Source organism: Cydia amplana, chromosome 8 (assembly GCF_948474715.1).
Source record: "Cydia amplana chromosome 8, ilCydAmpl1.1, whole genome shotgun sequence".
Taxonomy (NCBI): Eukaryota; Metazoa; Arthropoda; class Insecta; order Lepidoptera; family Tortricidae; genus Cydia; species Cydia amplana.
In genome coordinates this window covers 3488884-3515260 of record NC_086076.1, presented here as the reverse complement: position 1 = coordinate 3515260, position 26377 = coordinate 3488884, and the positions used below count along the sequence as shown (strand labels likewise).

Genomic DNA, 26377 nt, shown 5'->3' with positions numbered 1-26377 from the left:
TAATAACTAACACTGTTATGGGCAAAGCGCCTGAAATAGATCATATTTTTATTTTATTTTATACGCTACTATTGACGCTGACTATAAAACACAAGTTTGCCTAATCTACCACATCTGCAAAAACCCCCGGCAGCGGATCAGCGCCAAGAAGATTCAAAACCATATCATTCTCAACCCTCTTTTTACCCAAACCCTCCAGTTTCATCTCCTGTAACGCTACTTTATCCGCCAAAGCATCCACTTTATCCGACAACGCATCAACTTTATCCAACAAACACACACTCATTTTATCAAACTTGTCCGACAACTTATCCATCTTTGATATAAGTGTTTTCAGACCGATCGCGTCAATTTGATTGGCTCTTGCGTCAACATCATCCAGATTCCCATTGCTGCAATTGCTACTCACAGATTTCACTGAACTCTGGTGTTTGAGCGTAGCATTGTTAAGAACGGCCAAATGCTGTTCATAAAACTTAGACTCCTTGTATTCTGCGAGTTCCTCAGCGTTCAGCAAAGCGGCTACAACTTTTTCAATAGCGCCTGCTTTTAAAGAATTGATCACTTCTAGTAACTTTTCGGCGTAGAGTTTTTGCAAGGACGGCCTTAAGCCCTCAATGAGGTTGAGTTCTTCATTCCAGTAGTATTTGATGTCTTTTCTCTCGATGGCGTCGTGCAGGTCTTCCAGCATGGTCTGAAAGAGGTATGAGATCTTGTTCTGCCAGTATTTGCGGTCGTTCTCTTGCGAGATCTTCCAGAGGAAGAGGGTTTTGATGTAGTAGCTGGCGATGTATTTGAGGCCGAGTGAGTCGCGCAGTTTCTTTACCTGCAAGTATACAGTGTGTAAGTCAAATACGGGCAATAAATTAAACCAGATATAGAATTTACCCGTTTTATCATTAATTAAGATGTTTTTTTAAGTTACACTTAATTATGACCCCGTGATTAATTTTTTGCACATGTACCGAGCAGCAATGTACTGTAAACATTAAGAAACAAGATGATAATGATTACACATTACGAGATAGCTTTTCATAGTAACTGCCAACAAGCGTTGACAGTTACTTTAAAAAGCTCGTATCCCGTAACGTGTGTGGTGTATTACATTGCGGGCCGAATTATTTTGTATGGTTATAATTTTCAATGCATTTCTAAGTAAAATCTATCTCAATATACTTTTTAGGTCCTATGCTAACCACCGTTTAAATATTCGCCCGTATTTGATTTACACACTGTATATAAGTATTTCGGTAAGTAATTTAAAAGTTCTGTAACTACCTCACTCATCATACAATTTATAAAATTATAAATCAACTAGTTAAGAGTGCTATTACCTTTCGGGGATGAGCGAGTTTAGGTATTTTACGCGCTGCGGCAGGTCCCGCGAGCTCAGTACGCCGATCCGTTCCACCGCATTTTCCCTCGGTCGCACTAACAATGATGGATTAAACATTCTTGATCCGATCGTGAAGCATATTGAAATCAACCATAACAACACTAACTGTACTTTAATATCAAAGTCCTAAAAATGTTATTTGGTACGAAAATACTAAATCCAGTGCAAATATACATACTTATGTAGGTCATTATTACTAAAAAGAAATTATACGTAAGTACTTACTTAGGTACTCGCTTATTTTCATTTTTCGCCATTGCATATGGTATAGGTTGTATAGTGAAACTATTTTAGCTATATAATAAAACCTTTAATTTGTATCAACGAGGGTTTAGAAACGAGCTGGTACTAAGCATCTGATGATGAAGCCTGATGATGATGATGAAGGTGGTCACGGATACCAATCAACCATGTAGTAACATGATTAGGCTCGTTTGATTCGTCTCAAGAAGATCTTTGGCACTAGGTGATACTCAGGGTCTGATGATGGAGCTGGAAGGTAGTCACCGGTACCAGTCAACCATGCAACTAAACCACTTCGTGTTTGGGCTCGTTTAATTCATTTCAACAAGATCTTTGACACAAGATATGACTCAGGGTCTGATGATGGAGCTGGAAGGTGGGCACCGGTACCAGTCAACCATGCACCTAAACCACTTCGTGTTTGAGCTCGTTTTATTCGTCTCAACAAGATCTTGGACACTAGGTGATACTCAGGGTCTGATGATGGAGCTGGAAGGTGGTCACCGGTACCAGTAAACCATGCAACTAAACCTTTGGGCTCGTTTTATTCATTTCAACAAGATCTTTGGCACAAGATATGACTCAGGGTCTGCTGATGGAGCTGGAAGGTGGGCACCGGTACCAGTCAACCATGCAACTAAGGGATCATCCATTAATTACGTCACACGAATTTCTAGGTTTTTTTACCCCTCCCGTCCTTGTTACACTTGGTCACATTTTGCAAACCCCACCCCCCTGGTGTGACGTCACATTTTTGGCAATTTTGTTTTCAACGCAATCGACAATATTAACTCGGCATAATTTTTTTAATAAAAAAATATTTTTGATATATATGTCGAAGAGGGAGAGGGGGGCTAATTGTGTGGGGCTATTGATAGCGGGTGGTGGGCATGGTACCTCGATGTATTACTTCACAGCCAAAATAGTAGGTATGCTACCGGTGCATGAAATAAACATTCGGATTCGTTAACCATACTAGTGTCTACTATATTTCAGTACTAAATAATCAAAATAACTAAACGATCTTACGATGGAATCGGATTCAATAAAAATAAAAAGATCACATGAAATCGTTCATATCTTTATTTAAGTCAAACTACACCGGCTCCAACCCTACACCTCTGACCCGAGAAGATTTAACCCGGCAACAAACTCGGCGGGACACATCTTTTCAAAACAACACATAGTTTCTTTATTTTACAAAAGTAAGCTTATAATGGCACATAAGAAATCAAAATAACACTTGGAATAAAACACTTAGCTAAACGGTTAAAGAACGTGAGAATCTATAAGCTTTCAGAATAATCCTTCAGGTATAAGCCTTCAGGAACGTAGCGAATTAGGCACGAGCTTGGCTAACGTCCGATCTCTAGCGCGGTCCGATCAAGAAGAAGGAAGCCAGTTCCAGCGGCGGAGCCAACCGCTCCCGCCTCCAATTCAAGTTGGTAAACCTGCCTGACCAGTCTACCAACATAACGACAAAATTGCCTGCTCGTGCCTACGTTCACTCAAGATACACATCTTGACGTTCCAAAGCCTTCTACCTGTCATTTTAGTTCAACAATACGCCAATAGATGGTGGCGTTATTCACTACGCAACTTTATTATTTCGTTACAAGCAAATAATACGTAGCCAAACATTGCTAATCGACTTTATACAGCTAGTTTAAAGCTATGAACTGTAACACTGCAATATGTCGTTCTGGTGTCTCGCTCCGACATATAAATATTAGTAATTTTATAACACAACGAAAGTTACATCCAAAATCTCATTATTGAACTGTACAACGAATAAAAAAATATAAATTAATTTTCGGTTACTGATGAGGCTAAAGTGACATCACAATGTTTGTGACTCCCCCCTCCCCCATGTCACAACATGTCACATTTTCTTGATCCCCTCCCTTCCCCTAAACGTGTGACGTAATTAATGGATGACCCCTAAACCACTTCGTGTTTGAGCTCGTTTGATTCGTCTCAACAAGATCTTGGACACTAGGTGATACTCAGGGTCTGATGATGGAGCTGGAAGGTGGTCACCGATACCAGTAAACCATGCAACTAAACCACTTCGTGTTTGGGCTCGTTTTATTCATTTCAACAAGATCTTTGACACAAGATAGGACTCAAGGTCTGATGATGATGCTGGAAGGTGGTCACCGGTACCAGTCAACCATGCAACTAAACCATTTCGTGTTTGAGCTCGTTTGATTCGTCTCAACAAAATTTTTGATACAAGATAGTACTCAGGGTCTGATAATGGAGCTGGAAGGTGGTCACCGGTACCAGTCAACCATGCAACTAAACCACTTCGTGTTTGGGCTCGTTTGATTCGTCTCAACAAGATCTTTGACACAAGATAGTACTGAGTGTCTGATGCCATGGAGCTGAATGGTGGTCACCGGTACCAGTCAACCATGCAACTAAACCACTTCGTGTCTGGGATGACCACCTTCCAGCTGCATCATCAGACCCTGTGAGTACTATGTTGTGTCAAAGATCTTGTTGAGACAAATCAAACGAGCCCAAACACGTAGTGGCTTAGTTGCATGGTTGACTGGTACAAGTGACCACCTTCCAGCTCCATCATCAGACCCTCACTACTATCTTGTGTCAAAGATCTTGCTGAGACGAATCGAACGAGCCCAAACACGAAGTGGTTTAGTTACATGGTTGACTGGTACCGGTCACCAACTTCAAGCTCCATCATCAGACCCTGAGTTCTATCTTGTGTCAAAGATCTCGTTGAGAGTAATCAAACGAGCCCAAACACGAAGTGGTTTAGTTGCGTGGTTGACTGGTACCGGTGACCACCTTCCAGCTCCATCATCAGACCCTCAGTACTATCTTGTGTCAAAGATCTTGTTGAGACGAATCACACTAGCCCAAACACGAAGTGGTTTAGTTGCATGGTTGACTGGTACCGTTGACCACCTTCCAGCTCCATCATCAGACCCTGAGTTCTATCTTGTGTCAAAGATCTCGTTGAAAGGAATCAAACGAGCCCAAACACGAAGTGGTTTAGTTGCGTGGTTGACTGGTACCGTTGACCACCTTCCAGCTCCATCATCAGACCCTGAGTTCTATCTTGTGTCAAAGATCTCGTTGAGACGAATCAAACGAGCCCAAACACGAAGTGGTTTAGTTGCGTGGTTGACTAGTACCGTTGACCACCTTCCAGCTCCATTATCAGACCCTGAGTTCTATCTTGTGTCAAAGATCTCGTTGAGAGGAATCAAACGAGCCCAAACACGAAGTGGTTTAGTTGCGTGGTTGACTGGTACCGTTGACCTCCTTCCAGCTCCATCATCAGACCCTGAGTTCTATCTTGTGTCAAAGATCTCGTTGAAAGGAATCAAACGAGCCCAAACACGAAGTGGTTTAGTTGCGTGGTTGACTGGTACCGTTGACCACCTTGCAGCTCCATCATCAGACCCTGAGTTCTATCTTGTGTCAAAGATCTCGTTGAAAGGAATCAAACGAGCCCAAACACGAAGTGGTTTAGTTGCGTGGTTGACTGGTACCGTTGACCACCTTCCAGCTCCATCATCAGACCCTGAGTTCTATCTTGTGTCAAAGATCTCGTTGAGACGAATCAAACGAGCCCAAACACGAAGTGGTTTAGTTGCGTGGTTGACTAGTACCGTTGACCACCTTCCAGCTCCATTATCAGACCCTGAGTTCTATCTTGTGTCAAAGATCTCGTTGAGAGGAATCAAACGAGCCCAAACACGAAGTGGTTTAGTTGCGTGGTTGACTGGTACCGTTGACCACCTTCCAGCTCTATCATCAGACCCTGAGTTCTATCTTGTGTCAAAGATCTCGTTGAGACGAATCAAACGAGCCCAAACACGAAGTGGTTTAGTTGCGTGGTTGACTAGTACCGTTGACCACCTTCCAGCTCCATTATCAGACCCTGAGTTCTATCTTGTGTCAAAGATCTCGTTGAGAGGAATCAAACGAGCCCAAACACGAAGTGGTTTAGTTGCGTGGTTGACTGGTACCGTTGACCACCTTCCAGCTCCATCATCAGACCCTGAGTTCTATCTTGTGTCAAAGATCTCGTTGAAAGGAATCAAACGAGCCCAAACACGAAGTGGTTTAGTTGCGTGGTTGACTGGTACCGTTGACCACCTTGCAGCTCCATCATCAGACCCTGAGTTCTATCTTGTGTCAAAGATCTCGTTGAGAGGAATCAAACGAGCCCAAACACGTAGTGGTTTAGTTGCGTGGTTGACTGGTACCGTTGACCACCTTCCAGCTCCATCATCAGACCCTGAGTTTTATCTTGTGTCAAAGATCTCGTTGAGAGGAATCAAACGAGCCCAAACACGAAGTGGTTTAGTTGCGTGGTTGACTGGTACCGGTGACCACCTTCCAGCTCCATCATCAGACCCTGAGTCCTATCTTGTGTCAAAGATCTCGTTGAGAGTAATCAAACGAGCCCAAACACGAAGTGGTTTAGTTGCGTGGTTGACTGGTACCGGTGACCACCTTCCAGCTCCATCATCAGACCCTCAGTACTATCTTGTGTCAAAGATCTTGTTGAGACGAATCAAACGAGCCCAAACACGAAGTGGTTTAGTTGCGTGGTTGACTGGTACCGTTGACCACCTTCCAGCTCCATCATCAGACCCTGAGTTCTATCTTGTGTCAAAGATCTCGTTGAAAGGAATCAAACGAGCCCAAACACGAAGTGGTTTAGTTGCGTGGTTGACTGGTACCGTTGACCACCTTCCAGCTCCATCATCAGACCCTGAGTTATATCTTGTGTCAAAGATCTCGTTGAGAGGAATCAAACGAGCCCAAACACGAAGTGGTTTAGTTGCGTGGTTGACTGGTACCGTTGACCACCTTCCAGCTCCATCATCAGACTCCTATACTGTGGATGTGGACCTATATATGTATATTCTGAGATGTCATCAAAAACATTTGAATTCAGCCATTTTTTTCATTTAGTACCTATAAAATATCAGGTCATTACAAATATTTTTAATGCGGTCCGGTTGCATTACTATACTATATAAAACCAAATACACAGTAGTAGGATCAAAGTTTCTCAGTCGCCGTTTACACGCAGCGTCACGCACACAGTATAGCATTTTACACGGCGCCTGCCGCACACAACGATAAAAAACCTCGTCGACGCCGTTGTAAACGTGCGGTGCCGACCGACACACGTCCTACCTCTACAAGCTCTGCCGCGGCACTGAGCTCACGACCGCGCGTCATCGGTAATATTAGAGTCGTTTTCAAAAAATTGCCAAAAAATTATAGTAGAATTTCATAAACACTAATGTATACCAACAGTATAAGCAAACGCTGCAGATTGCTTGAGTATGAAAATTACTTCGATATTAAGTAGAATTTCGTAGGAATTGACACTTGTTTCGGAGAGAAAATTGAGTTTGTTTTTCTTCGATTTTCTCTTTCTAAAAGGTATTTAGGAAAAATGTCAAAAGTAATTCCTAAAGTACAGGGTATTAGTAATACAAAATAGCCAGCTTTACCAGAGTAAACTTCTCAACATTTACAAATACGAGCTGACAATTCAGTACTAGACGTGGTTTTTCGGAAACGACCATCAGAAAAAAAATCATTACTAATTTAATAAGTCCTTTTTCTAATATTTACAAAGTAATTCCTAAAGATAAGAAGACGCTTTTACTGGAACAAGTACTCATTATTTCTAATAATGAGCGTAAAGTACTGAATGTCATCGAGGAATATCATCAATTTTGCATTATTTCGACTTTCCTTGTGGGAGCGCTCTTAACTGGCACCCAAACTACAAAGACAATTCGATCGAATAGTCTCGACGTTACGGAGAAACATCCACAGGTACAAATCATAAATTTTCACTTTTGTTTTCACCGTAGGTAATAGAAAATTGTCGGGAGCTTCTAATAAGTTAATTATTAATGCTAAGTGTATATTCGTGTATAATTACTTCATTAGTATTCTATCCATCGCATCCTGTCAATTGTTGCTATCATTCCTTAGCGGTAACAAAAAAATTATACACTCCATACAAGTCAACAGTGGACGTCGTTTAAGAAGTACTTGCAACAAGTGAATGCTTTGCTAATCTTTACGCTATAAACCTATATGTATGTCCGTATGTATTTTTGTGCCAGATAGGGCTAAGCCTATTGCGTCGACCTGCAAATCATTGGCATGTGCCTTTCAATAGTATCCAAGTCCCTCCAAAATTAGGGTACACACCAAAATTTTGACTCCATCACTGCGAGTGCCTACTTATATTGTAGAGTGGAACTCTTACCAATCGTATGGTGCTCTTCAGCTGCTGGCACCCCTTCATTATGTCTCTCTCGAAGTCCTGGAAGGAGAGCCGCCAGCACCGGTTCTGCTGGTCCTCGACCCTTGAGGGTTCCACCATCAGCCACTGCAGAACAGCTCTTACCAGTCGTATGGTGCTCTTCAGCTGCTGGCACCCCATCATGTCTCTCTCGAAGTCCTGAAAGGAGAGCCGCCAGCACCGGTTCTGCTGGTCCTCGACCCTTGAGGGTTCCACCACCAGCCACTGCAGAACAGCTCTTACCAGTCGTATGGTGCTCTTCAGCTGCTGGCACCCCATCATGTCTCTCTCGAAGTCCTGGAAGGAGAGCAGCCAGCACCGGTTCTGCACCACCACCAGCGACCACCAGCCACTGCAGAACAGCTCTTACCAATCGTATGGTGCTATTCAGCTGCTGGCACCCCTTCATCATGTCTCTCTCGAAGTCCTGGAAGGAGAGCAGCCAGCACCGGTTCTGCACCACCACCAGCGACCACCAGCCACTGCAGAACAGCTCTTACCAATCGTATGGTGCTCTTCAGCTGCTGGCACCCCATCATGTCTCTCTCGAAGTCCTGGAAGGAGAGCAGCCAGCACCGGTTCTGCACCACCACCAGCGACCACCAGCCACTGCAGAACAGCTCTTACCAATCGTATGGTGCTCTTCAGCTGCTGGCACCCCATCATGTCTCTCTCGAAGTCCTGGAAGGAGAGCAGCCAGCACCGGTTCTGCACCACCACCAGCGACCACCAGCCACTGCAGAACAGCTCTTACCAATCGTATGGTGCTCTTCAGCTGCTGGCACCCCATCATGTCTCTCTCGAAGTCCTGGAAGGAGAGCAGCCAGCACCGGTTCTGCACCACCACCAGCGACCACCAGCCACTGCAGAACAGCTCTTACCAATCGTATGGTGCTCTTCAGCTGCTGGCACCCCATCATGTCTCTCTCGAAGTCCTGGAAGGAGAGCAGCCAGCACCGGTTCTGCACCACCACCAGCGACCACCAGCCACTGCAGAACAGCTCTTACCAATCGTATGGTGCTCTTCAGCTGCTGGCACCCCATCATGTCTCTCTCGAAGTCCTGGAAGGAGAGCAGCCAGCACCGGTTCTGCACCACCACCAGCGACCACCAGCCACTGCAGAACAGCTCTTACCAATCGTATGGTGCTCTTCAGCTGCTGGCACCCCTTCATCATGTCCCGCTCGAAGTCCTGGAAGGAGAGCCGCCAGCACCGGTTCTGCTGCGTGTCCTCGAGGCCCTTGTTGGGTTTCGGCACCACCAGCCAGTCGCGACTCTGGCTGCCATCCATCTGTCTGGACAATATGCAGCTGTCAGTTTGATGTGTTACACAGAGCTAGACAAACAAATACAATGTTTTCGATTGAATAAACAGGCAATGGAATAGCAAGTATGTACGGACATAGAGAAAAAAATACATAGAGTGCTCACTCCATACATCAGTTTTAGTAACAAAAAGACTATTAGCATCTAGCATCGAGTAGCGGAACTATCAGTACTGCTACTTGACAATAGATGTAGCACCGACCGGAAAGTCATAAGACTGAAATTAATACACTACACACTGAAATTAATAGTCCGAACTGATGTATGGAGTGAGCACTCTTGTCTTTATTTCTCTATGGTACGGACAGGGTACGGACTAAAGATTTAATAATGTGAAATGTTTATGCCCGTTTGTTTCTCAAAGTTTAACCCTTAGATAAATCTTAAATCAACACAAAACACAGGTTGTGAGTTTAAACCTCCTTTGGAGCTGAATAGTTTGAATGAAACTGCGCAGAAAAAAATGCAAAAAAGAGGGTCAAAAGAGTAATGTATGTCAAAGGTTACTGCGTATGTCCTTTATTTTAGACACGGTCGAATAAATAAATAAAAGATTAACAGCTTTGGAGAAACGCAGAAAATATCCAGTCGAATAGTTTTGGAGACACATCATAATTAATCTTAAACGAAAATTAAAACCCGTGACATTATAGTGGACAATATGTACCTAACTTTAAAATAGCTAAAAGTTTCACAAATACAGCTTCAAGTCTCCGGTGAAAGAAACTTTTTTACAGGAAACATTATGAGATTTCGTCTCAACAACTTATCGGGCCCCCTCACACTCAAGTGGGTGTTTCGATATCTACAATACTGTTACCGAATAATTCCAGACCTTATTGCGAAGACGTAAGGTTCAGCAGTGGTCAGTTGTTGGTAGTACTTGTTGAATTCCCGAATGAGCCCCGAACGCAATGGTCCGGATATTTAATTTGATAAATCGTTCTGGGTTTTCTAGCGATGTGTCATTGCATGATGTTGGGACAAACATTCAACTATTACAATCATACTTATCTGTACCCTATATCTTTAGTCAATAATGGTCCCGCTCTTTCCAACTTGAAAATCATGTGAAGATTAATTTGCAAACAGTCTCGCTCGTCGAAAGTAACAATCTTAGACTCTTGTGCCATTTGTGCCTAAACCCTTAGACTCTAAGGTCCGCTTGCACCATCCCACTAACGCGGGTTAACCGGTTAAACCTGGAGTTACCATAGTTACCAGTACAATTTGACACTGGGTTAACGGTTTAACCACTTAACCGCGGGTTAGTGAGATGGTGGTGGTGCTAAGACTCTATAGTAGAATATTAAATATTCACCTGTATCCTTCAGGCCACCGTGGCACCGAAAACCTTATAACCGGCACCAGATCCACATCCAACTTGAACGGGGCTACATCAGGTCCGTTCTTCACATTCAAAGTGAACGCAGGGCCAGATGACTTGTAGGTGAGCAGGTACAGGTCCCCGTTTACACGGACCTCCCCTTTCATGTCGTTGACGGCGCGCTGCACTATGCCGTGCATCCAGGCGCGGAACTTGTTCTGGAGGAAGTATTTGTCGTTGTCCCTAGAAAAAGAAGCCGGGTTGATATTACAATAATAAGAGTAATCTCGTTAACTGGTGTTCGAGCTGATGAAGAAAGAGTTGGGGCAGAGCCGTATAGGGTAGTGTAAGTATAAGGCGAGAGTAGGTATATGAATGAATCCTTTATTAGGCAAGTTACCTATTTTATACATATGAAGTTATATCGCTGAGACGAGAAATATGCGTCTATGTCGCAGTTAAACTACTTATAGCGTCGCTGCGGAACATTAAAAGTGGACATTTACCACATTGCAATTTTTAATAAGAGGGAAAGTTGAAGTATGTAGTAGCAGCAGGGGGTTTTTTAAGCATAAGATCTTGAGTTAAATGCCTGGCAAAAAACTATGATTTTTAAACGTGGGGGCTGTGGGGGTAGAAGAAGAGATCACAATTTCAATATCAGAATTTTATAGTCATACATTTCAGACAGTCATGTAATTTATCAAACCATAAAATATAACCGTATAATTTCTACAGGTGAACTAAGGTTCATTACGGTGGTATCATCACCAGAATAATTAGCTATTCCTCTGTTTACATTGGTTACAAATGGTGGAACATAATGGTACACCTAGAATCTAGGTTCTAAATAATTGATACAAAAGGTAAGAATAGATGATGAACTTTGGAACAATTGATATATGCTTAAATCACCTGGCGGGTGGACGAATGGAAAGGAAGAGAAGAATTCACGATTATATTGAGTCGAAACAAGGAAAAATTCAGGTGATTATGTTCTGCTGAAATCTGTGTCAGTATCTAAGGGATGGTACTCCATCTGTCCAATTTGTGTTTTGTCTCACATTTTGCTTGAGAGAGAGACAGAAACGCCATGACAATGGACAGATGGAATACAACCCTAAGGATATGTCCTAATGTGGAGGTATGCTCCACTCTCTAGTGACTTTATAACACTTCTCCCAATCCGGCTGATTATCCAAATGTTCGAAGGCATTCGCGATCTTCATCCTAACATAGCCGGGAATGTCCGTCTCGAGGCAGATCCCAGTGTCGCCTTGCTCGTAGTTGATGGGGAGGCGGATCACGATGTCCATATCGAACTCGTCCAGTTTGGACACCTTTATGCCTTCGGATACAGTAGTTATATGTACATACCTCCACTCTCTGGTGACTTTATGACACTTCTCCCAATCCGGCTGTTTATCCAAATGGTCGAAAGCATTCGCGATCTTCATCCTAACATAGCCGGGAATGTCCGTCTCGAGGCAGATCCCAGTGTCGCCTTGCTCGTAGTTGATAGGGAGGCGGATCACGATGTCCATATCGAACTCGTCCAGTTTGGACACCTTTATGCCTTCGGATACAGTAGTTATATGTACATACCTCCACTCTCTAGTGACTTTATGACACTTCTCCCAATCCGGCTGTTTATCCAAATGGTCGAAGGCATTCGCGATCTTCATCCTAACATAGCCGGGAATGTCCGTCTCGAGGCAGATCCCGGTGTCGCCTTGCTCGTAGTTGATGGGGAGGCGGATCACGATGTCCATATCGAACTCGTCCAGTTTGGACACCTTTATGCCTTCGGATACAGTAGTTATATGTACATACCTCCACTCTCTGGTGACTTTATGACACTTCTCCCAATCCGGCTGTTTATCCAAATGGTCGAAAGCATTCGCGATCTTCATCCTGACATAGCCGGGAATGTCCGTCTCGAGGCAGATCCCGGTGTCGCCCTGCTCGTAGTTGATGGGGAGGCGGATCACGATGTCCATATCGAACTCGTCCAGTTTGGACACCTTTAAGCCGTCGGATACGCTCCCGCCGTATAGGACCTGGAACGTGAAATTATATATTGAGTATTCCTAAAAATTATAAAAAGGGTCGGCTTCCGCGGGGCCCGGGTTATAGTGCGAGACCGTGGGCAAGAGGCCGCTTCGCCCACGCCTAGCTACCTTTTGTCTTGTCATGATATATGATAATCTACTGTCCAGAAAAAATATAATAAAATGTATCCACTTGACTGGGCTAGGGCCATAACCGGCCATGCCTCATTAAACAAGCACCTATTAACCCTACTTGTTACAGATAGCCACCTCTGCAGAGCATGCATGGAGGCAGATGAGACAGCCGCCCACGTCATTCGAATGGCAGAGTACCGGGCACAACACCTCGGCTCACCGTGGTCTCTCCCAGAAGTCGTCGGCAACGTCAAGGGTCTGCTAGGCTTCCTGGTAGAGTTGGGTTGGCAAGAATAGTGCCGCCAACCCATCACGCAAAATAGGCGCAATAATATGACGTCGAGTTGCGGAAACCAAGCCCGCGAGAACCTACAACCTATCCACTTGACTAAGTCACTGACTAGGTTATAGGTTATAGGTATTCGCGGGCTTGGTTTCCGCAACTCGACGTCATATTATTGCGCCTATTTTGCGTGATGGGTTGGCGGCCTATTCCTGCCAACCCAGCTCTACCAGGAAGCCTAGCAGACCCTTGACGTTGCCGACGACTTCTGGGAGCGACCCCGGTGAGCCGAGGTGTTGTGCCCGGTATTCTGCCACCCCTGGGCATTCGAGAATGACGTGGGCGGCTGTCTCCTCTGCCTCCATGCACGCCCTGCAGAGGGGGCTATCTGTAACACGTAGGGTTAGTAGGTGTTTGTTAAATGAGGCGTGGCCGGTTATGGCCCCAGCTATAAGCCGGAGCTGTGGTCTCTTCAGCTGTCGCAGCCTCCGTGACAGATTGGGGTTGAGTGTCGGGAGGGCTTCCTTCGCCTGCCTGCAGGTGCCTAGGTTAGACCAGTATTGTTGGTGTTTTACCTTGGTGTTATGACGCAGCATGTTCCGGAGCCAGGCAAATGGCAGAGGTATAATTGGCTCAGGTCCTGCCACCTTCAGTTCCGAGCCACCTCTCGCCAGGATGTCGGCTGCATCGTTACCTCGTGAGTTGCTGTGTCCTTTGATCCACTGCAGAGTTACGCCATTTTTGGCTAAGATCAAGTCACTGACTAATCGCCTCACTAAATTTTTGGTGTTCAGACACGTTTAGTAGTAACTAAAATACTCGACACTTGACTAAATTACTAACGTAATCCGAACTAGCCTTTATATAGCCACATCAATTGGGCTAACAGCTCGGCCACGACATTGAGCGATGGTTTAAGAGTCATGGATGACATGGATCACAGTTAAACCTACCTCTTTACTGTACTTGCTGAAGTAGTTGCAATTTTCGCCCATTTTCTGTTTGACCTGGTCGAACACCTTCTTAAAGATATCCTGTGACTTCCTGTAGTCCTCGTCCTTTATAGCTATGAACTTCTTGTAGACCTCAGTGAGGTACAAGTCCATATATTTCTTGTTCACTGCCATTTTCAGATTTCAGCTGATCTGTACACTGTAACAATAAATTAGTTAACATTTTATAAACCGGAGTGAATTAAAAAAAATGTGCAGCAACACATTGCTTCCAATATTACAAACAGTTGACAAAGTATAGTTTGGCAAGAAAGAGTCATTGGTGGAAATATCTTCTTCTTTCCATCCTGCTACCCCCTGCTGGGGTGTGGGGCTCGAATCTTTTCCTTCCACTGACTCCGGTCCTGGGCAGCTTGGGTAGCCTCCTCCCACCCCATCCCCAATACACCCAGCTCTTGCTCCACAGAACGCCGCCAAGTAGATTTAGGGCGACCCTTTTTCCGTGTGTGTACCTAGTTATTAAGATCTGTAGGTACTACACTATGATTGCAATTAAGAAATGAAATGGTCTGTGGAGCATAGACTGATGAGAGAATCATACCTGCTGTCTTTTTTACTGTTGTTAGTTTGACTAGCAAAACTTCTTTGCCAGTGTTTTAATACACTAAAAAATCTTAGGAGGGTCAGACTGAAAGTGAAAACTAGGTCTGGGCATATGTAGGTAGTAGGTACCCACATGGGGAGAAGTTGTTTCTGCCAAGACTTAAGTTAACAACTTTCTAAAATGTTTGGAAACTTTAAATAATGTTAGTGTTTAAATAGTGTTAATGTTAATCAATCAATTTATGTAAATTTTTAACAGAAACACAGATTATCAGAAAGCGCAGTATCAATACATTAGTAATAAATAAGACAGATACTAATTACGAGTAGGTACTTAAAAACGATAAGATACATTATGTTTACCTAAAATGTTTCTTGGCTTTGCGAAGTCTCCTGTGTCTTTGCCGGCGCACAAATCTAATCTTGGAGTACAAAATAATGGCAGGGCGTAGTCGGACTTCGGGAGACGTGGCCCTTCTATTATTGGTCACTGCATTCCGGAATATCACGTCCTTTTCACTCACAAGTTCACCAAATCTTCCCCGGCCGGCAATCACAACCCCAGCCGGCAGCCAACTGTGGTGTTGTCAGCGCTACAAAAATCATAACCTCTATTACAGTTGCGTTCATAATAGTGTTTAATAACATGCTAAAAATAGGCGATATATAAATAATTCTACTTCTCTTTTAGACTTACAAAGATCTTTTGAAAATTTCAATACTGATATTTAATAAACAGTGTGATTTTATTTTTCATAAATATAAAATTTAGCTTCTGTGTTATATATGAAATCTGCTTTCTGACCTATTTTATTTTCAAAAGTTCAATTACACAATAATAATTCATATAAAATGATATTTTATTAAAAATATATATTTTAAAATATTGTATTATAGGTGAACGCTATTACAAAATCCCGGCCTTTCCCGCTAAAAGGCTAAATGTTGCCACGTATAAAATAACAATTACTCCTGTCAGTATCTTCTTAGTAGTTTGTGCTCCTGTCGCTCCTCTCCTCTCAGTCAGTCAGTCAGAAAATTCAGAAATACACTTTATCATTATTTGATACTAATGGTTCAAATGAGATTTATTGTTTTATATATGTACAGTTATATCTAGTTTATCTAACATTTATTATACTTAAGCCCTTGCTACACGGTCGCCGACAAGCCCCTCAGACCGCGTGGCCTTGGTCTGGACGGACCGTGTAGACAGTTGTTTCCAACAAAATTTGACCAAAACTGACCAAGGTCAGACCAAGGACAGACGGTTAGAAGGCTTGTCGGCGACCGTGTAGCAAGGGCTTTATCAAGCTATAGAAAATAAATATTAAGGAAATTTTCCTATGGCATTTCTATATTTTTCCGCTGGTAACTATAAATAATCCTTCGTATATAATTATTTCGCAAGGATTTCGTCGTCCGCGCAGAAAGTTCTAGTTTGATTACAATTTTAGTTAAGACAACGTTACTTGATTCATTTCAACGCAAATATAAAAGAAAGTGGAACGTGGAACACTGTCTTTTTGCTTAGGTATGGTATGTTTAATATTTTACTTTTACCCAATTAATATTAAATGTAAATATTTGTTTTCAAAAATTCTCTTTGTTTTTCTTTGTTAACAATAATTAATTTACATTGCGTGATTTTTTATTTACAATTGTTTCAAATGAGGTCTACTCGTTAAATAAAAACTGACCTAATAAATGTAACCTACCTGTAGGTACCTGTGCCTAAATTTAGTTTAGTTATTATGTATTACTAACTTATAAATAAATATCAAATAAATGACTTTATTAAACTAAGTCAAGCTGATAGTACAAATAGGTACAGTCACCAATAAATAATGTTGAAATATGTAGTTTTATACCAGAAGTTATATAGTAGATAGTTGATTTTGTTTGTCCCTGAAGTTTTTTGTCATTTGCAGAAGTTCATGCCATACTACCTGGTACAAAATCAGAAGGATTGGCCGGAAACTCTAGACAGGAAAAGCAGTTTCACACACCATGGTGGTTTTCTTGACAGACCATCTTCAGGCCAAGGGTGCTAAGTAAGTAATTTTGTAGTCATGAATTCTACATTATAAGCAAGGTATTTTTATTTCAGACACATTAATTTTTTTTGGGGTTAAAGAAAAAAAAATTAAGGTAGGTACTAGACAACACAAAATGGCTCTTTTAGCTGTACATATCTTTTTTACTTTTTAAAATAAGTTATATATCCTATATATGTCTTTACCAGGATCATCTCCTTGAAGCCTGAAGTGAACGTTCCAGCGAAACCAATCATCAGAAGTTTGAATAGTCTCCTACACGACATATATGTGCGTTTCATAGCACTGAGAGATAAGGATTTTGTGAAATATTACAATGTGTTTGAAAACATATTCTTCAAACTGCATGAACAGATGAAAGAAGCGGATCCGTACTACAAGCAGTATTCCAGCCATGTGAGTATCAAACCCCTTTACCAATTTTGCAATTAATCATAGAGAAAAAAATACATAGAGTGCTCACTCCATACATCAGTTTTAGTACCAAAAAGACTATTAGCATCTAGCATCGAGTAGCAGAACTATCAGTACTGGTCTTGACAATAGATGTAGCACCGACCGGAAAGTCTTATGCTGTTGAGATAAGACTTTCCGGTCGGTGCTACATCTATTGTCAAGTAGCAGTACTAATAGTTCCGCTACTTGATGCTAGATGTAGACACTGAAATTAATAGTCTAACTGATGTATGGAGTGAGCACTCTTGTCTTACTATATTTCTCTATGAATTAATTGAAAATCAGGGTTGCTAAAAGTATCTACTATAGCCTCCTAAGGCCCAAGGTCCTACCTATAGGACCTATTCAGTTCAATGTCATTTAAACCATGTTCAATTGGAACAGTGGTGCTTTTGCTTTGTTTCGTTCAATTTTCAATCAACGCAAAATCGACTCTATTTCCTACAGTTTTAGGTTCAAATTTCAGTGGCAAATCTTGGATGTTTCATTGGCTGGGCCTTAGGAGGATAGGAAACCTAAAACTGCACCATTCTTCGCCCAAGTAAAATATTTAAATTATAATTTTACCAACAAATAGATATCCATTGAATACACAATAGAATAATCTGCATAGAAATAGGTACCTACCTGTGTCAAATTCAAATCCTTGTGGCATAAAAAATAGCTGCATAATACAGCTGACTGAATGCTGTTTGATCGCCATTTAAAACTTGCTACTAAACATTTACTGCTGTTACCTAGGTATATATATATAATGTAGGTGTATGTATACTTGCTGGGCACTGACAGGCCTCCTCTCCTGCACGAGAGGGCTTGGGCTTTATAGTCTCCACGCTGGCTCAATGCGGATTGGGGTCTACTCCTATGAATTTCTTAGCAGATGTATACATGTATGCAGATTTCTTCACAATGTTTTTCTTCACTGAAAATTGCTAGTGGTAAATATCAAATGAATTCCGTAGGTACATATAGGTAAGATCCGAAAATCTCATTGGTACGAGCCAGGATTTAAACCCGCGACCTCTGTATTGGAAGTCGGATGTCATATCCACTCGGCCACCACCGCTACTACTGACATTTGGCCACAAATGTAAATCCCTCGGGAAAAATTCCTCTCACCCAAATGAACTGTGGGTGTGGACTAGGTCGATTTAGTCCCGTACATCCCATAATATTTCATTTAATACCTATTTCTAAATATTAGGTACTATTCGCGGGCAGCCACTACGACAACCTACGCATCAACAAACCCGATGAATTCGACATGGATATCGTAATCGGGTTGCCCGTCAACCCGGACGAAAACCCCCAAAACCCGGCCAAAAGCGACGTGGTCATCGAAGACATTGCTCCTGGCTTCGTGAGGCTGAAGATGGGGAAACAGTTCCAGAACCTGCCGAATAGGGATCAGGGGGAAGATTGGGAAATAAACCAGACGGCTTGCAAGTAAGGATTGACAAATGGTTCCTTTTTTAAAACATGCCGCTGAAAATTATATTTTCACCTCAGCAGCTCGAACAAGGGTACTTTGCTACTTAAAAACAGTGAGCAAAATCGCATTTTGCTCACTGAGTGAGACAGAATGAGCAAAATGCGATTTTGCTCACTGTTTTTAAGTAGCAAAGTACCCTTGTTCGAGCTGCTGAGGTGAAAACTTAATTTTTGGTATATCTTAAGAAAACATGAGTGAATAGAGGTAAGTGATGAAGAAGGAATACATTTTTCACCTCAGCAGCTCGAACAAGGGTACTTTGCTACTTAAAAACAGTGAGCAAAATCGCATTTTGCTCACTGTTTTTAAGTGCTGAAGTGAAAACTTAATTGTTGGTATATCTTAAGGAAACATGACTTCATTGGCTTCCCATCCGCCGTCGCAGGGATCTGCACATTCTTTCTCTTCTTTTTAATGTTCTTTTTATTCCTTCTTCTCCTCTCTATCTCTTACAAAAATTCAAGTTTTTGGCAGATGGTAGTGGCCATCGCCTTCGATCGAGTACCAATCTTGCACTGGCAACACCTCATCACAAATCTCGTGCGTATGGTAAATCTTTTGCGGTACGAGCTGTTCAACTTTGGAATGAGTTGCCTCCCTCCTTAAGGCAATCGCAGTCCGTTGCGTCGCTTAAGGGGCAGTTAAAAAAGCTGTGGCTATCGGACCGGAATTAACTTGTTCGTGACTATAGATATTTTATATATATATATATTTTATATTTATTATATATAACGTAGGTATTCTTTATATTTGAAATATTGTTACTTCTAATTTTTATCTTATATTATTTATTTTCGCCCTCTTTTATAATTTTATTGACTTTCCTCTAGTCTATTGTACTCAGTGCTATATTTGTCTACGTTCTTCATCAATTCTCATCTACTCAAAGGTTAACTGGAAGAAATCCCTTAAAGGGATAAGTTCGCCTTTGTACTGCCTATCCTGTGCCATAAATTTGTGTTTTGTGTTTTGTACAATAAAGAGTTTATACATACATACATACATACATGAGTGAATTGGTAAGTGATGAAGAAGGAACACATTTTTCGGGTTCTCTAATATGTTCTCACTGCTGTGGTGTAGTATATACTTAGTACGTAAGCATTGCATATAAAAACATGTATCTTGCCCAATTAAATCAGAATAAAACATGATCTTCATCGAAGCTGTTGTTTGATTAACGCCGTCCGTACATGGCGACCCTGCCTTTTAAGGCAGCGGTATCGTTCCGCGAGTGCAAGGTTGAATTAAGATGTGAGGACTAAATAAACTAACACTATGTGAACTATCGTTGAAATCAAAAACAGTGTTTTGTTATAAATCGAACAATTATAGATGGTGTAAACTCGTTAATAATGACGCGACGCTATTGTTATTAAGATGGGGTCAGGTACATCTAAACCACAGGAGGTAATTATCGCCCAGACAGCGTCGGGAGGCAGCAACGAAGCAAATGCCACAGTGAAGGATTTGGCATTCCATGTCAGCAATACAAATATTATCCTGCTGACCATACTTGTCATCATTTGCTTGATTTTTATATACGGACTGTATAAAATATACTTGAGATGCCATAAGAAGATGATCCGGAGGGAAATTAACGGTCAAGTGGCCTTCAGGCGATCATTTGGACGGGAAAGAAAGACCGGGCCGACGGAGGAAGTGTAACGGAGCGTTTTTTTTTTCTTCAACATGGACCCAGTGCTCTCTACGACGCAGGTGGCACGCTGATACTAAGTGCAAAGAAAGTGAAGTGAAGTTCAGTGTTTAAAATGTAAGTTAGTAGAATTAATTTTATGCCTTAGATTAACTATTATACGTGTAATGAATATAAAACGTATCATATTCTTTGAGTAAATTTGCGATGCTTCAACAGCTTACAGATTTATATGATGAGTTAAACCAATTTAAGCAAAATCTTTTTAAGTTAAGCCTAGAAAGAAGAACAAGAGAAAAGTTAAAGGAAAAGCTAACTACAGCTAATAAGTTATATGATACGTTTTTAACGTGTTCCAAAGTGATAGACATTAATATTTTGAAAGGAGATGTTAACCCGGACACAGTAGAAGCTATTAACGAATTGCGTAGTAAAATTGAATGTACATATAATAAAATTCAACATTTTTGTACGAGCAGTCATATTGTAAAGTCAAACACCATGGAGAAATTCGACCTCAAAACTGCGGTCCACCTCTTACCAGTAATGACTGGAGAGGAAGATATTACAAAAAAGCTAATTGATTCTATCGAATTATACAAATCAATGTTAGATCAGGACAGTATTCCTAAGTTAGTTACATTCGTACTTAAAACACGTTTGTCCGAAAGTGCTAAATTGCGAATGGCACAATCATACACAGATTGCGAATCGCTTATTTCAGACCTTAAAATTAATTTCCTGACCAAAAAGTCAAGTACAGCTATACACAGTAATTTGATGAGAGCAAAGCAACATTCACTTTCTATTGATGAATTTGGTACAAAAATTGAGCAATTATTTGTTGATTTAACGATTTCTCAAGCTGACGGTGATCAAAATGCGTATAAGGTACTGAAACCCATCAACGAAAAGTTGGCAGTAAAAAGGTTCACCGATGGGTTGCGGAACCCAAATTTAGGGCTCATACTCTCAGCTAGGAATCTACCAACATTAAAGGACGCAATCCAGGCCGCAAAGGACGAGGAGATATCGTCCACAAGAGGTAGCGACGAAGCTTCAGTCTTCGTCAATGAAAGAGGTTTTCCAGGTCAGTCATACCACCGGCGCGCAGGCCGCGGTTTTAACAGCCCGCGTCGAGGAATGACCAGCAATATAGACATGCGGTATTCGTACGACAGGAACCGGACCTCGCGAGGTATGTACGCTCAGAGTAATATTGGTCGCGGGTTGAGTAATCTGAGCCGAGGATTCTATAGAGGCAGATCCGGTAGCTCATTTATCCGTGGATCTAATAGTCAACCAAATATATATGTAGCAGACGAGCAGGAACCCCAACCTTCGACATCTAATGAAAATCGGGAAACTCAAAATACATCTGAAAACCCGAGTTACGATTTTTTTCGTCCCTAACTCGATATATGCATACAAATATGACAGCTCGCTAGAAGTAGTAATTGGAGATGCCACATTCCAACTATTAGCAGACACGGGCGCCGCCATATCGGCCGTGAAATACGAAACAGTTGTACGACTAAATATTCCAATCCAAAAAGAAGTCGTTTCTATAATCGGTATCGGCGGGGATCGTCATACAGAAGGTTTTGTTTATATAGACTTTGCTTTACATGGACACCGCTTGCGTCATAAATTCCACGTACTTCGAGACTTACCTTGCGGCACTGACAATCCAACCTCTAGACTGAGCTTAGGCCAATTCTTTCATGAAACCGATGCTGCCAAAAATACGGGGGTGCGGGGGAACGAGGTGAGCGAATCCCGTGCCGTGATTGGTCCGTTCAAAGACACGGACCAATCACGGCACGGGATTGACTCGAAGATGGAGTAACGCTACCGTATGTGTGGCAGAGGGGGTGGCGCGACTATGCTATGTCTAGAGGTTGGATTGTCTGTGCCTTGCGGTCCCAGTGGCATATTAGGACGAGACTTTTTACGTAGATATAACGCTATAATAGACTACGAGCGAAATACGTTATCCTTAGACATAGATAAATTAGGAAAATTAACGGTACCTCTACAGTTAGGATTATTAGATACAAATAACTACTTAACTATACCACCGCGATGTGAAAAAATATTTTTTATAAACACGGAATTTATAGAAGATTGTATGGTTATTCCAAATGAACTCTGTAATGGCGTTTTCTTGGCAGGAGGACTATGTACACCCAAGGCAGGCAGGATACCAATTCAATTACTGAATACAAGGGATACAGAGGTACATCTTAACTATTTTAGACCAGAGATAAAAAGTATTAGACAATATGATTTATGCACATTTGGAGATATAAAAGTTACCGGAGATAGGGTGCGTAGCATGTTTTCACTTTTGGAATTATCGCACTTAAATAAAGAGGAAAGAACTTCAATTCAGAATATTTGCGCAAAATATTCTGACATTTTTTATATACCTGGCGACACATTAGCCCCCTCAAAATTAGACCCACAAAATATTTATTTAAAACCTGATGCGACCCCTGTTTATGTAAAGCAGTATAGGTTGCCACATTCTCAAAAATCAGAACTAGAAAGCCAAGTACAGAAAATGCTACGAGAGAAAATTATCGAACCAACACATAGCGAATGGTCTAGTCCCGTACTATTAGTGCCCAAACAACCAGATTCAGAAGGTAACAAACGATGGCGATTTGTAATAGATTTTCGTAAATTAAATGATCGGATAGTAGATGATAAATTCCCTCTCCCCAATATTAACGATATATTAGACTCTTTGTCCGGTTCAATGTATTTCAGTCATTTGGATTTACACCAAGGATTTTTCCAGCTCAGTTTAGATGAAAAAAGTAGACCTTATACGGCCTTTCAGGCACCTTCAGGCCAGTATTGCATGACAAGGCTCCCGATGGGCCTCAAGGTCAGCACTAGCTATTTCTCAAGGGCCATGACCATAGCCATGTCTGGCCTTAATTATGAAAAGTGCTTAATTTATATGGATGACCTCGTTTGTTTCGGAAGAAATTTGGAGATGCACAATAAACATCTGATGGAAATTTTTAGTCGGCTACGTAAATTTAATTTGAAATTAAATCCGAATAAGTGTGAATTTTTAAAGAAGGAAATTTTGTATTTAGGACATATAGTTTCGGCGGACGGCATTAAACCGGACCCGGATAAGGTTAAAGCTTTACAGAACTACCCGGAGCCACAAAATACGGATGATGTAAAGAGGTTCGTAGCTTTTGCAAATTACTACAGAAAATTTATTCCAAATTTTGCTGCGACATGCGTTCCTTTAAATAATTTAACACGTAAAAACGTAACCTTTCAATGGGATGAAGAATGTAAAAAATCATTCCTTTCCCTTAAGCAATCATTAGCGACACCCCCTATACTTCAATACCCAGATTTTAGTGAAGAGAACAAATTTATTTTAAAATCTGACGCATCCGGAATAGCAATAGGATCTCTTCTTTGTAACGGAAACGGACACCCTGTAGCATATGCGAGCCGTAGTTTAAATAAAGCTGAGCGCAATTATCCCACCGTAGATAAAGAACTTCTCGCAATCACATGGTCTATCAAATATTTTCGACCTTATCTCTATGGACGACAGTTTATAGTGGAAACCGACCACAGACCACTTGTTTATTTATTTAATATGACCAACCCCACAAGCAGATTAATGAAATTTAGGTTACTTCTTGAAGAATATAACTTTATTGTACGGTATGTAAAGGGTACAGACAATATTGCTGCGGACGCATTGTCGCGTATAACTTTAACCAGTGACGACTTAAAAAAGATGAGCGAAATAGTTATTTGTACAACAAGAGATCAAAGTTTGATATTTCTTCGAGTGCTTATTTTGAGTCCCGTGCAAGCGAAAGATTCTATAATAGATTCACGAGCGTAGCGAGTGAATCTAATTTAGAATCTTGAGCGTAGTAAGGGACTCAAAAGCGCACGAGATGTAAATAACTTTGATCTCGTGTAGTTCACAAAACTTTTCACCTCAGCAGTGAGAACATATTAGAGAACCAGAAAAATGTATTCCTTCTTCATCACTTACCTATTCACTCATATTTTCTTAAGATATACCAACAATTAAGTTTTCACCTCAGCAGTTCGAACAAGGGTACTTTGCTACTTAAAAACAGTGAGCAAAATGCGATTTTGCTCACTGAGTGAGCAAAATCGAATTTTGCTCATTTTGTCTCACTCAGTGAGCAAAATCGCATTTTGCTCACTGTTTTTAAGTAGCAAAGTACCCTTGTTCGAGCTGCTGAGGTGAAAATTATATTTCAGTTTTAACGCGAGCGCGAAGAAAACAGATGGACCAGGAAAATAATTCCCAGGTTGATAGGACTTCAGATAATAGGACCGATCACCCTAGAGTCGTAGAAGTACTTAAACCTCCTAAAAGCTATACCGAGTTACGATTTTTAAATGAGAACGAGTGGGGAAATATAAGTCGCAACTGTGACAAGCTATATGATAACTATGCATTTGATAAAAATAAGAGTATTGTTTATGTTAAGCCGGTAACCCGATCGCATCGCGCACGAGTTGCCTTTGCGAGGGAACTGAGCGAATTTTGTAATAATGAATCAGTCGACTGTTTATACATTTTTAGAAATAATGATAACGTGACTTTAATTGAAGAGCTAGCTAAAATAATAAATAATATGACGCAATGGTCCGGACCCTTATTGCGCATATTAAAAGGCACCATACGAATTGACAACCACGATACACAACGCGTGATATTGAATGACTACCACATGCTCCCGACTAGCGGTCATGCTGGAGTCAGACGTATGTTGAATAATATTCGACAACGTTATTTTTGGCCAGGATTAGACAAAGACGTGGCAGAGTTCGTCAAAAGATGTGACAAATGTCAGCGTCAGAAATACTTTGTAAATACAAAGGAGCCGATGGTCATAACAACCACAGGTAACTTTGCGTTTGATAGATTATTTTTAGATATAGTGGGCCCCTTAATTAAGGATAGTAATAATTATACATATATATTAACGCTTCAATGCGACTTGACCAAATACGTCGAGGCGTATCCGCTTACATCTAAGGACACTGTCTCGGTAGCGACAGCTTTTGTTAATAATTTCATTCTAAGATACGGTATCCCTCGAGAAATAATAACTGATCGAGGCACCGAATTTTTATCCTCTACAATGCAAGAGGTATACAAACTTTTAAACATAACTCATCTAAAGTCAACATCTTACCATCATCAAACGATAGGATCCTTGGAGAATAATCATAAACATTTAACATCTTATTTGCGTATTCAAACTAATAATGAAACTAGAAATTGGAGCTCATGGTTACCCTACTGGTGTTTTGCTTACAATACAACTGTTCATTCACAAACAAAATACACTCCATACGAGCTTGTATTTGGCAGACAATGTAATATTCCGAGTAATCTTTGTAATTCATTGGATCCTATGTATAACTTTAATGACTATGCCTTTGAATTAAAATACAGGTTACAGAAATGTCAATATGATGCAAAATGTAATTTAATTCAAGGGAAATCAGTGCGAAAAACACAATACGACCATTATATTAACCCTGTAAGCTATAGAGCAGGCGATCAGATTTTAATTAAAAATGAAGCTCTTAGTAATAAGTTGGACCCACTGTATAAAGGGCCATTCGTAGTTGTAAGAGAATCTGACCCAAATGTAATAATAAAGGTCAAGGATAAAGAAGTGTCGGTTCATAAAAACCGTACAAAGCTGTATTCGCCCTAGCATGTAATATGAAATGGTAATTGTTTTTTTGTAAAAAAAAAAATTACAGTTTTCTTTTTTTTCCCTTTTTTGGTGAGGCGTGTGGTGTAGTATATACTTAGTACGTAAGCATTGCATATAAAAACATGTATCTTGCCCAATTAAATCAGAATAAAACATGATCTTCATCGAAGCTGTTGTTTGATTAACGCCGTCCGTACACTGCTGAGGTGAAAAGTTTTGTGAACTACACGAGATCAAAGTTATTTACATCTCGTGCGCTTTTGAGTCCCTTACTACGCTCAAGATTCTAAATTAGATTCACTCGCTACGCTCGT

At 41.2% G+C, this 26377-nt stretch overlaps 2 protein-coding genes across 4 annotated transcripts in view; one reads left to right on the top strand and one right to left on the bottom strand.

Annotated features, from left to right (window-relative positions):
* Positions 1-92: 92 nt before the first annotated feature.
* On the bottom strand, positions 93-15217 carry LOC134649967 (cyclic GMP-AMP synthase-like receptor). 3 transcript variants are annotated; one of them, XM_063504779.1, is made up of 6 exons: positions 15000-15217; positions 14034-14232; positions 12445-12671; positions 10606-10854; positions 9094-9253; positions 93-826 (listed from the first exon to the last, which is right to left on the bottom strand). In XM_063504779.1, exons 2-6 carry the CDS (start codon positions 14205-14207, stop codon positions 101-103), a joined length of 1536 nt encoding a protein of 511 aa, XP_063360849.1. In that variant the 5' UTR covers positions 14208-14232; positions 15000-15217; the 3' UTR covers positions 93-100. The 3 variants fall into 3 exon arrangements, with proteins under 3 accessions (XP_063360849.1, XP_063360847.1, XP_063360848.1); XM_063504777.1 differs by lacking the exons at positions 12445-12671; positions 14034-14232; positions 15000-15217 and adding an exon at positions 12217-12419; XM_063504778.1 differs by lacking the exons at positions 12445-12671; positions 14034-14232; positions 15000-15217 and adding an exon at positions 11989-12185.
* A 1374-nt stretch (positions 15218-16591) lies between these two features.
* LOC134649982 (cyclic GMP-AMP synthase-like receptor) overlaps positions 16592-26377 on the top strand; it is an 18622-nt gene continuing 8836 nt past the window's right edge. The window contains exons 1-3 of the mRNA XM_063504797.1: positions 16592-16690; positions 16882-17089; positions 18354-18595. Of these exons, the coding sequence (XP_063360867.1) occupies positions 16647-16690; positions 16882-17089; positions 18354-18595 (494 nt within the window). The 5' untranslated portion in view covers positions 16592-16646. The remainder of the gene's footprint in view (positions 16691-16881; positions 17090-18353; positions 18596-26377) is intronic.

What these genes read in the sequence shown, in the direction of transcription:
- LOC134649967 (XM_063504779.1), bottom strand. Translation starts at nt 14,207, where the DNA reads ATGGCAGTGAACAAGAAATATATGGACTTGTACCTCACTGAGGTCTAC. An exon ending in TCAGCAAGTACAGTAAAGAG is followed by an intron (nt 12,672 to 14,033) that starts GTAGGTTTAACT and finishes TTCACGTTCCAG; the next exon opens with GTCCTATACGGCGGGAGCGT. An exon ending in CGGTGGCCTGAAGGATACAG is followed by an intron (nt 9,254 to 10,605) that starts GTGAATATTTAA and finishes CATATTGTCCAG; the next exon opens with ACAGATGGATGGCAGCCAGA.